The sequence below is a fragment of the Epinephelus moara genome, chromosome 3 (assembly GCF_006386435.1).
Source record: "Epinephelus moara isolate mb chromosome 3, YSFRI_EMoa_1.0, whole genome shotgun sequence".
Taxonomy (NCBI): Eukaryota; Metazoa; Chordata; class Actinopteri; order Perciformes; family Serranidae; genus Epinephelus; species Epinephelus moara.
The window spans coordinates 27,114,482-27,126,800 of record NC_065508.1 but is presented as its reverse complement, the minus strand read 5'-3'; the positions used below and the strand labels follow the sequence as shown (position 1 = coordinate 27,126,800).

Here is a 12,319-nt window from a genome sequence, read left to right as displayed (position 1 = left end):
TCTCTCTCTCTCTCTATATATATAAATAAAATAAATAAATAAATAAATGCATAATTATAAGGCTACGAAAACCAAACGATTTTTATTTTATAGCGATTATACACTTGTATAAACATATTAATGGGTAGAATATTCAGATTCAGATTCAGATTTGACAATAAACCATGCCAAATATTACACACTGGCCCTTTAATCCCTCCCTGCCTCAAATGTGTGAAGGTATTAAAGCAGCATAATGGAAATTAACATTTTAGAATTCACCCTCTCAGAATATATTCAGACACCTGTGTCATGAATTCAAATTCCCCTGAAAAGATTTAGACAGAAATATTGGGGAAGACTGGGGCAGTTTACTATCACCTCAGTGGGCGTTTCCTTTTAAATTTAATACACACACTTTCAAATCCCACGTAAGGGATTCTTGGTACTTGTCAGAAATATATGAATTTCTGCAGAACCAATCAGGTCTTGTTAAGTTTTTAAAAACAGACATCCCCAAAAAATCCCCAGGAACTGAAAGAAACACCTACTATGGCTGCTGGTTTCATTGTATAGGCCATTATACAGTAAGTGACAGTGCTGGCCACTGATTAGAAAATGTAGAGTACACATTAGTGTTTGATTTATGGAAATATATCAATTCTGAATATTCAAAACAGTTTCAATTCTCATTTTCTGCAGTATTGATACTCTGATACCAGCTACGTTTTTCGCTCTCTCTTATTGTTCATGTTTACTACAGACATTCTGCTGTTTTCTGCCACTAACCAAGACAAGGAAACTTGTCATGTTATAGCCTTGTTAAATGTCTGTTTAAATATGCATTTTAAATCGTTTTCGGAAATGGAATTGAATATTGATATTTTTTAGGTAATGTTTCGCAGTTAGAAATTCATGGTGACATTATTACACATTAAATGCAGAAGCAAAAATTTTTTAATCCAATAGACAAGATTTTTTGAGTGTCTCTCTAAGGGGCCGTACACATGCCACAGACCGTTTTTTTGCGCCCTCAAATTTATTATTTTCAATGTAGATGCACAGTAGGTGCAGCTCAAATGGTGACACCGCATGTCATGTGACGAGGAACAACCAATCACAGCTGGCACATACCTTTTTAAAGATTAAAGATTAAAGTTCCACTGATTGTCACACACCTGAGTGTGTGAAATTTATTCTCCGCATTTGACCCATCCCCTGAGGGAGTGTGAGCAGCAGCGGTGCCATGCTCGGGAATCATGTGGTGATCTAACCCCCCAATTCCAACCCCTGATGCTGAGTGGCCAAGCAGGGAGGCAATGGGTCCCATTTTTATAGTCTTTGGTATGACCCGGCCGGGGATCGAACTCACAACCTCCCAGTCTCAGGGCCCAGACCTTTTCCTTCTTCCGTAAATATCAGTCTGAGATAAATATGGAGAAGTTCATTTTATTGCAGGGCTGTCAGAGCTTTGCATCTGTCCAACGGACGATATTTGTGGCCTAATACACTTACAAAAAAACACCTGGAAACAGATCAGCTCTGCACTCAAGATTTCTGGTAAGTAGGCTATGATACGGTGCTGGATATGGTTGCTTAGCAGCCTCAGAAACAGCCTGCCTCCATGCCCTTGAAAGTTGGCACAGAGTGGACAGAGTACAACTGGACACATTAATGTTGCTCTGTGTCTCAGCGTTGGCTTTACAGCTTACCTCCCTGCCACAAGAAACCACAATTAATTCAGGTTTAATATAACGCGTCAGAAACATGATCCTGTTACAGGAGACAAACACTGCTGCTCTTTCAGGCCAAACAGCTGCAGAATACAGACTGCTGTCAGTCTGCCTGGCTCATTGACAACACTCAGTTCAAGACTCATTTCTCTCCCTGAATGAGGGGAAGTAAATGGAGGAAGAGGAAAGGTCAGTGTCAAAGCCCCAGTCTACATTTGTCAACCTAAAGAAATGGGGATTTCTCTCTTTTGTTTTTAAAGGTTTGCTTTAATTGTTAGATCTAACTTCTCCAGAAAATACCCAGTGGAGCTGTCATCAGATCAATGACTGAATGCATCACGCAGATGAAAGCAGAAGTTTCCTTCTTCAAAAGACAAAAATGAGCAATCCGAAAGAAGCTTTTGACTTTTTTGTGATGTTTTTCCTGAAATTAAAACTGCACTTTTGTAATGACTTCAGTATCTTTGCGAAAAAGAGAGCATATGTGGCTGCCGAGAGAAGAGGTGCTGCACCCACAGCATTTTTCAGAGCTCTTCGACATTTTCGTGGGGCCGCCCCGAGCTCTTTTAGTTGAAAATGGTGTCGTCACTGTCACTGTTTTACCGTCTACCCTGAGCCGTACCATATGTCAGTCGGAAACTATCACAACAAAGACAGCCCATTTAGGGGAGCAAATCAGCCAGACACTGAATGTTGTGCTTTTAACACTGTATGCGTTGTAAGATTATAGAAACAAAACCCACGTGCAGCGCTTCATCCCGCACCCACAGTTCCCCAGCCTCCTGCCAGTGTATTTCTGCCAGAGATACACCATATGGACACCCATCCTTAATCATGTTTAGCAGACATACACTTGTGGCTACTTGATGTCAGTCAGAAGGTCATATGAATATCCACTGGATGTTTGTCACATGATAACCTCACTGGACTGTGGTTAACCAGGATCTAATGATGACAACCATTTAATTTCAAGCCTTAAAACCACTACGAGTGGAAAATTCCCACAGTGGTGAGTAGAATATCTCAGAGCTGAAGATTCTGGGAAAACGCTGTAATAATTAAAAGGTTGGAAGGGTAATTTTTTATAAATAAAGAGAGGAAAATAAAGACGAAAAGTGCAAAAACAAAGAGAAACGTTTGACAAGCTGGTGGTGCCTCACCTGTGTTTTGCCCTGCTGGCCATAAACGATCTTTGTTGGAATGATCTTGGTGGCAGTGGACTGGGATCCAGAGCTCATGCCTTTGGGCTGGGTGACAATCATCTTGGTAATGGGTCTGGAGGCAGTGATGATCGCTGGTTTTGTCCCCTGAACAGCCTGCAGGGCCTTCTCACCCTGTAAAACATACAGTTTACAACAACAACTGAGTACAAACAGCAGCAGCAGCAGCAGCAGCAGCAGCGTAGAAGAAAACCCCTGAGATGTACAGTCAATACTGTCAAATTAAAATACTTGTGTTCAACAAAGTGATAATAATAGGTCTCTGTAAGCTGAGTTTGAGTCTATATGGCCATCACAGTTCATAGAAAATTTAAATTTAAATGTATGAATTTACAAAAATACTGCTTTGTGCTAAGCTAAGCTAACCAGATGCTGGCTGTTTCATATTAACATATCAAATAGATATGATTGTTATCAAACTGAACATCTAACTCGCCACCAGAAAGCAAATGTGCCAAAAATATCATACTATTCCTTTAAAAACTCATAAGCATATTACTGTATTTAATAAATTTAAAACTCCGAATCCAGGAAATGTAATATATTAAATTGTTTAAAGGGCCTCCGTATAGGATTTAAAGGTTTACAACTTTGGCGACACCTAGTGGTGTGTCAAAAACAGTGACACAGTAAATACATGGGCTGAAATCAACACACAAGCTGCAGATTTGCTATACAAAAAAGTCAACAAACAAACATTTATTCCTTCACAATAATTTGAAAGATTATTTTGTATATTAACGGCCATTTTCACTATAGAGTTCGACAGTCATTCCAAAGCCTATGTTTATTATGTATTGTTTGGTCTGACTAACAGCCCAAAATCTGAAGATATTAAGGTAACTATCAGAGGAGTGGGAAACTAGAAGATATTTAGATTAGTGCCCTAGTATTTGGCTCATGTAACGATTATTAATGGGTTTAACGACAGATTTGAGCGGTTTCGGTGTCAATGTGAGTTTGTTGGGACCATTAAACGTTGTTGGCAAATTAAAATTCATATTCTTAAGGTAGATTCTTTTTGTGATTACTGTAATATAATAATTTAATGCAAGTGTTTAAACATGGAAGTTATTTAAAATGCTCATCCCAACATGCAAACATTTTTTGTCTATGAACAAACACTTATGCTGCACAAATAATTGAAATGATTATTTCATTTATTTACAGCCATTTTCAATATTAAGCTATTGCTTTTTTCCGACCAACAGTCCAAACCAGAAATTACTAAGTTAAATATCAGGGAAGAAGGAAAAGTAAAAAATGTTTAGGAATGGGCATTATTTTAATCTACTGGTTATTTTCTTGACTATTTGGTCTTTGTTTACAGAGGCTATGTTGGTGTTGTCTTATTTTGTCCTACCAACAGTCCAAAGATATTAAGTAACATATCATAGAGGAATAGGAAAACTAGAAAATATTCAGCTTTGTGAAGCAGGAACAAGTGATTAATAACCCAAACTTACGTAAACTGTTTATCAATAATCAAAATAGTTGCCAATTAATTTTCTCTCAATAATATTCTGTAAAAAAAATGTCACAATATATCAGATCTTTTGCCACATTCTCACAGATCAAAACACTTACAGTGTGTAATGTTCTGTCTTTGGAAGGATTACTGATCAATAAAACATCATAAGAGCGTTCGACTGACCCCGGCATTTAAAAGTGTGGTGACCACGTTCTTGCCAGGTAGTCCTTGGATGGTCGCCCCCTTCCCTGTGGTTTTCTGAACCACAATGACATTTGGCTTGGAGGTCATGGGGATGGTGGTGATCTTAGTCGTTGTGCCTGTTGCAGTGGGGAGACAATATTTTATCAAAGCATACCTGATTATGTAAAATCTCAGCAATGGCCATCTCTGTCCATTAACTCACCGGAGACGATGTTACTGCTGATGATCTTCCCACCCAGAGTGGCCAGAGACTTTGGCACCACTGTGATGATGCTGCCGCTGGTGGTCTTGACATAGGTGGTCCCACCACTGGAGGCTGATATTCTGGCACCAAGGCTGGGGCTAACAGTCGGTCTCGTATAGGTGGTCTGGGTAGCTGCATACAAAAATATAGTTATACTATTTAAGAACTTGGTCTGGTTATCAAGCCCTAGTGCTTTGTTGAGTATAGGTGAGTTTGGCATCACTCACCTGTGGGCTGAGTGACCAGTTTGGTGGTCATAATGGCTCCGTTGCTACTGACGACCATGATGGGGGACGAGCTGCTGCTGGACAACGCCACTGATGAAGGCTTGGGCAGGATTTTGCTGGGCTGAACCTGCTGAGTGATTATCTTGACCCCTGTGCAGACAAACAAAGGAAAAAACACTCACATCAAGAACTTCAGTTCGACCAATAATCAGTCATGTTGTGTATGTTCTTAAAAGGCTGGTGTCCCTTGTGGTCTTAAAGGAATAGTTCACCCAAAAACAATATAACTTCCCTGAGGTCCCAGGTAAAGTTTGCTAATGAATGGTTTTGGGGGAAGTATTCTTTTAAAGAGAGAGGAGCACCTGAAAAATGAAAGCATATCAGTGCAAACAGACTTCAATGGAGTCTGAACGAGAGACAGCAAAAACGTTAGAAAACCTCTGGGGGAAAAAATCCTGTGCAGCATTATCAAAGTCTTCTATTCATTTTGGCTCATGGAAACCCAAACATTAACTATTTTAACTAAACTGTTGCCTAACAAAATCTTTCCTGGGAAGGAATTTGTTGTACACATATAACAACAATAAGAAGACAGAAGTCTGTTTGCACTGATGTGCTTTCATTTTTTTTGGCACTTCACTCTCCTTAACGCCGTTGGATAGCAGACTTTTTCTGGGACCAAGAAGAGCCAAGGGAGGTGAGTACTATATACCATTATATTGTTTTTGGGTGAACTGTTCCTTTAATGTCTAAGAAGAAAATATTTATGAACATTACCTTTATCATTAGCAAAAATAAAGTTATTTTGCAAAAAAAAAAAACCCTCAAGAGAATAACAGAAATGAAACTAAAGGAAGAGATAAAGAAAGACTGATGGAACGCAGGCTTACCGGACTCCTGTTTGATCTGAATGGTGGGCTTGGAGCCCGGTGAGGTGGAGGTGGTCTGGGTCTGGCTCACACTACACGCTCCCATAGATGAGCCCTGCTGCAGCTGTTTGGGTGACTGCTGTTTGGGGAACTGGGCCAGGATCTGAGCCGGTGACCCCACCAGGGTCTTAGGGGAAGGAAGTCTGGCTGAAGCCACCTTCACTGCAGCTGAAGCAGCACCTACAACAGTGAACACAGAACTGTTATGCTAACACAGCTAGCTGCTCAAACATTTTGGCAACAGAATTTCAGAGGTCAAAGTGAAACAAAAAGAGCAAATGTTTTTAAGTCTTTTCACACAGATGGATTGTAAAGTAACGTTTCTTTAAAACTGTGTCATCAAGATTACTTTAACGTGGTGTTTGGACAGAACGTTTGCTGTGTGAAGTAAAATTCATCCATAACAAGTCGTTTACAATGCCAGAAATTTGATCCAGCCTCCAAATGAAATTGGAATATGTAAACTGTAAATATGACAACAAACAGCAGATTAAGCAATACTAAAAATAATTAATTAACTGCTATATGAATCAGATTTAAATATGAACACATCCTAACTGCATTCACTGAGAGACATTGGTATAGTCCGTGTAACCAAAGAAGATTAAATCTGACAAGACACTGCATTACTTGGTGTGACATTTAGAGCTTTGATTCTTTGCCTGAACTGAATTAGGCATGACCTGAACCGCCAGGTTTGGGCCATAACTTTTCACCATGTCCTTGATCTTGAATCGAGTTGGATTGTTGCTAATTTCCTGATATTACAGCGTTCTGTTTTCATAGGAATTAACAAACCGTTAAGTTTAACTTTCACTGCACTTGGCAAAGTAACACTCCATCTTTAGAGTACACTCTGCTGTTCGGAGATCTGTATATTCCAGTAGTGCTCTGAATTACTAAATGGTCCAGTTCGTGCCAGAAAGTGCTCTGGCACTTGGAGTGGCTGTTTATGAATGCAACTCATGTCACAAACAACCGTTACTACGCTGAAAAGACTTGGTGTTGACTTTAGCTTGTAATAAATATTTTAACATTAAAAATATAAATAAATTTACAGTGGAAGTTTTGCTTTTAATCTGGCTCGGGCCCAACACTAATGGTATGGTTTGGGCTTGGGTCTGATTTTTTTGGGCACGACCAAAGCTCTAGTGACATTTCTCAGATGTAGCAGTAGGGTTTAAAACAAGAAGTCTATTCTTGAGATTATGGAAATACAATCTTAACGCCGCACTTATCAATAGTTTTTAACAGTAGATTAATGTGTAATGTGAAAGGGGTCATTTGTTGTTGCGACAGTCAAAGAAAATTATCACCCAAACCTGCAGTTCAGCTCTGTGGAGCTTTTTATATCCCTTAAACTCTGCTCTGAGCAGGCGATGTTTTCAGACAAAAAGCTTTTTCTTAGGAGTTGGTTGAGACCAAAATCAGAGCTAAAACAGAGTGAGTATTACACTTCAGTTCATTCCGTGATTCCAAATAAATGAAGCAATACTATACTGCTGATTGGAGTTTGAGGCTAATTCACTCAATGTCTTTGTGTGTTTTAAGGTTCCCTATACGGGACACGTTAGTTATGTTGGTGCAGACGAAGGACCTACATGTTGCTACAGTTGACATGACTGTTGAGGGCGTAGAGGAGACCACTGTGGTCACTGCGATAGTGTTGGAAGAAGGGCTGGAGCTGGCTGGAAAGACCACCGTCTGTTTCTGGGAGGGTGTGGTCAGAATGGAGGTGGAGACCAGCTTGGATAGAGCGGCGTTATTGTGAGCGTGAGACTTGGACAGGATGTTGGGCACAAAGTTGGAGCTGGGAGAAGTCGTCACGATGATCACCTGAATGAAGACGAGATATTTGTAACGCTGCAATATGTGAGGAGGGATGTGTTGAGGAAGCATACGTGAAGAAGCATGTCTGACCTTCTGCGTGGTGGTGTTGGTAGTCTGGATGGTAGGCTTGGTGAAGGTGATCTTCACGGGGGACAAGTGGGGTGGCAGCGAGTTGGCGATGCTCTGCATGATGTTGCTCATCTTGGGGCTGCCGCTCACCGGCACTGCGATGTTCTTGGATACCGGCGGGGTAACCTTGGCAACCTCCTTCAGCATCACCGGTGACGAGCTGGACGAGTTGGTCCGCCGTCGCTTGCGAGGCTTCTCGTCCTCGTCAGAACAGCTCACACCTGTGAGGGAAATGGAGGACAGAAGTTGAGGATAATTTTCTTGATTAAATGTTTGGTCTATAAAACATAAGAAAATGGCGAGTAGGTATAGCTACAGCTGGAGCTGCTACGTGTGAAGGTGAACTCATTGTGGAATGTTATGTCACAAGCATCTTCGTCGCTAGATAATGCCTGAATTAGCTAAGTGCTAACATTTTTAGCAGGTATAATGTTGTGTGTACAAAATGTCATGGTACGCCATCCAAATAGTTTTTGAGATATTTCAGTCTGGATAAAAATGGTCCCACATCCCCGGAGCCTGGAGCTAAACAAAACTCAAGATTATTACATCGTCCATCTGTAATGATGTGCCTTCCACAGTACTTCATGTAGTGTTTCCCAAATTGCACATCAGGCAGCAGACTCATGACCAAAGTTATATACCTGTAGAGAGTTACTTATTACCTACTGATGTTACTGAGCTGCCTCAGTCGCTGTCCACTGTTATGAATGTCGTCATCCCCACCGCATTGCATCCTGGGATATTTGTGTCCACTGCTTCCCCAGAAATAGTATGCAATTCACGTCCTATTGGTATCTGTCTGAGGTTGCGGACGTACTTAAGCATCTCACATACTGTTTTAGCCTATTAAATAGCATGCTAGTATGGAATGTCAGACGCAGCCTAAGATTAAAATAAAATATAATTCTCATTACGCCTCCACTGTCAATAATGTGCAGACACATTTCTCATCCCCTTCCTAAGTCAGCCTGTTAGACACTGCTCATACCAGCTGTGTATCGTGCACGCTCACATTGGCAGCAGATGCCTGTGGAATTGTCAAATTCAATCCAACAGATCCTTAGAAATGCTGTGTTTAGGAAATGTTGATCCCAGCCAGTATAAAGTCTGCACTGTGGGGAGAATTTCTGAATCATCTGTTCTGCGGCACGCTTGAGCCATCAAACACTGAAAGCTATGAGTTTCCATGGAGGCATTAGGTTTGTTCTTGACAGAGGAATGGGATTAGTAATCAGTAAACAAGCCTTGTAGCGCCCCCTTTAGGCCGATCAGTGTTAAAATGCCTGATCAGAGCAGAAGTTTAGATTGATCTGATGATGGCTGACACTCACTTTTCACATAGACCGTGCTCCCGCTGGGCAGCACCACCACGTTGGATGAAGGGCTGGGAGGTCTTGGTGATTTCACAGTCGCTCCTATGGTGCCGCTGGTCGCTGTAGCGCTGGTGGAGGTGCAGGTGGTGCTTGTGTAGGAGTAGCATACAACCACTGCAGGGAGGAAATTAAATATGTCATTCAACATCTTATCTGATTTGAAACACCCTCAGTGGAATACAAAGTGATGCTGGCCCACCTTCTTTGTTTCCCGTTTCAGCTGGCAACAGCAGGGATGCATTCTGATTGGCTGTGGCACTGGCCACAGCATTAGCAGTCACAGTAAAGGCTGTCTGAGGGACCAGCCTCGGCATCAAGGGAACAAGCCGGCGTCCTTCAATGGACCATTCAGACGAGCTGTTAGGACCTGACATGCTGGGAAAAAAAAGTTGTGCACTGTTCAGTACTCAGACGTTTGTTTTTAAAACAACAGTTTCCAGAAGTTGCTCATTGTTGCAGAAATCAACATGCTGGGAAGTGAATACATAAAGTGACAAATTACCGGTAATCTGATTCTTTGCTATGTCACTTGACATACTGTAAGATACTGCACATGATGAATGACATTTTTACATGGTCGATTATACACTTACTGATATGCAATGGTGGTGAGGCGTTCATCATTGACAGCCCTGCGGACTTCTGCACGATGGCGCTCTGTTGAGATACTGGGAGGATGGGGGGGATGTAGGTGAACGAAAAGGGACAGCAGATTTTAAATAAAGCAAAGTGTGTGTGCAAAAACTGGAGAAATTGCTTCTCTGAATCATCACGTTTTAGAGTATGTAGGAAACAATTACCCAAGAATTTTAGTGAGTTCTCCCAGCAGATCCTTCTTGTCCTTTGTCAGGTCTCCTTGGGCTCGCAGGGCACTGATAACCCCAGCGTAAGCCTCCAGCTCTGATAAACAATGAAAAGGATGTGAGTTCAATCTGAAAAACTCAAGAATGAATTTCTTGTCCTGATTAAGATTACTGTCACAACTTAGTTGCATAAACAAAGTGTATAAAATGCTGCTTGATGGTTGTCCAATATTTAATTTGTGTTGCATGAACTTACCCAGTTTGCGGAGAATTCTTTTGCACTCATCCCTGCCCAGGTCAAGGATGGTGGGCCATACCACAGGCATGGTACCAGTCAGTACTGGTTTCTCCAGCTGAATCATGGGCTAAGTGGTGAGTGAACAACATAATGAAAGATTAGACAACTTTTTAGCATAAACAATATCATATAACCAAAAATGAGAAACACTATTGTGGGATTACAACACTGTTCATCTTTCAAACATTGGTAATCTGTTACTGATGAACACACAGCTGAATGATTCAGTTACATTATGTGCGTTTATACTCTCCAAATGACAGCTGCTGAAAACTCCATCTCATTATCTGTTAGGTTATTTGTTTTTAAAAGCAGTTGAATAAACTTAAAGTTCTATCAGCTCTTAAAAAATAAGAAATAGTGAATATAAAGTGTATGTTCACACTGGTATTCTAATGTTTTGGACAAAAAATAAGTTTAAAAATTAGAGAAATTAGAAATAGGAGCTCATTAAGATACACTAAAGGCATCAACAGTGTCTTCTAGGAAAGTTTACAAATCTACAATCGGCAACTGGGATATAGTTAAAAAATAAGATAAGATATTCTGTATTGTCATAATGTCAGCAAATCCCTAAAAACGTGTTTGTCTGTTAAATGTTCACAAATCTAAAACATTAGGTCCGATCTTAAAAAACGCTCAGTAATTTCCTAAAAAGGCTGTCCACTGTATTTTTTAGCAAATGTCACTCAAATAGGATTTAATACCACATTTGTTGGAGACTGTTTTGTAAAGCTGATTAATATACTGAACAAAAATTCAAACTTTACACTTTTGTTTTTGCCCCTATTTTTCACAGGTTTAAGTTAAAGATCCAAGACTTTTTATGCACTTAATATTTCTCTCAAAGTTTGGTTGCAAATTTGTTAAAATCCAAGTTAGTGAGCACTTCTCCTTTTCCAAGATAATCCATCCACCTGACAGGTGTGGTATATCAAGATACTGATTAAACAGTATCATTACTACAGGTGTGCCAGGGGATGGTGACAGTTAAGGCCACTCTAAAATGTGCTGTTTGATCACACAACACAGCACTACTGATGTTCCAAGTTTTGAGGGAGTGTCTCATTGACATGTTGACTGCAGGAATGTCCACCAGAGCTGTTGCCCATGAACTGGATGTTCATTTCACTACCATAAGACATCTCCAATGTCATTTACGTGAATTTGGCAGTACATTCAACCAGCCTCACAACTGTGGACCACATATAACCACACCATCTTCACCTGCAAGATTGCCCGGGACCAGCTATCCAAACAGCTGATGCAAAAATTGGGTTGCACAACTGAAGAATTTGGCTCGAAACCATCTCAGGGAAGCTCATCTGCATACTTGTCATTCTCAGCAGCTTGTCATAACTGACTTGTGCTATTGTGAGGCCGGTTGGATGTACTGCCAAATTCACACAGATCACATTGAAGACATCTTAGGGTAGTGAAATGAACATTCAGTTCACGGGCAACAACTCTGGTGGATATACCTGCAGTCAGCATACCTGTGAAATAGCAATGTTGTGTGCTAACTTGGATTTTAACAAATTTGCAACCAAACTTGAGAGAAATATTAAGTGCATAAAAAAGTCTTGGATCTTTAACTTAAACCTGTGAAAATGTGAGCAAAAACAAGTGTTGCATTTAAACTTTTGTTCAGTGTATGTGAGTGTATATACATATATACACATACAGTGGTGTGAAAAAGTGTTTGCCCCCTTCCTGATTTCTTACTTTTTTGCATGTTTTCCGCACTTAAATGTTTCAGATCATCAAACAAATTTAAACATTAGTCAAAGATAACACAAGTAAACACAAAATGCAGTTTTTAAATGAAGGGTTTCATTAATGAGGAAGAAAAAAATCCAAAGCTACATGGCCCTGT

At 40.4% G+C, this 12,319-nt stretch overlaps 1 protein-coding gene across 3 annotated transcripts in view; it reads right to left on the bottom strand.

The window, feature by feature from the left end:
* Positions 1 to 12,319, bottom strand: part of emsy (EMSY transcriptional repressor, BRCA2 interacting) — a 26,788-nt gene that overhangs the window by 12,146 nt on the left and 2,323 nt on the right. For all 3 annotated transcript variants that reach the window (XM_050040808.1, XM_050040811.1, XM_050040809.1), the window contains exons 2-13: positions 10,402 to 10,510; positions 10,143 to 10,242; positions 9,936 to 10,010; positions 9,542 to 9,717; positions 9,301 to 9,456; positions 7,928 to 8,187; positions 7,609 to 7,843; positions 5,969 to 6,187; positions 5,079 to 5,228; positions 4,810 to 4,983; positions 4,587 to 4,723; positions 2,873 to 3,046 (exon numbers count right to left, since the gene is read on the bottom strand). In XM_050040808.1, the coding sequence (XP_049896765.1) occupies positions 2,873 to 3,046; positions 4,587 to 4,723; positions 4,810 to 4,983; positions 5,079 to 5,228; positions 5,969 to 6,187; positions 7,609 to 7,843; positions 7,928 to 8,187; positions 9,301 to 9,456; positions 9,542 to 9,717; positions 9,936 to 10,010; positions 10,143 to 10,242; positions 10,402 to 10,510 (1,965 nt within the window). The remainder of the gene's footprint in view (positions 1 to 2,872; positions 3,047 to 4,586; positions 4,724 to 4,809; positions 4,984 to 5,078; positions 5,229 to 5,968; positions 6,188 to 7,608; positions 7,844 to 7,927; positions 8,188 to 9,300; positions 9,457 to 9,541; positions 9,718 to 9,935; positions 10,011 to 10,142; positions 10,243 to 10,401; positions 10,511 to 12,319) is intronic.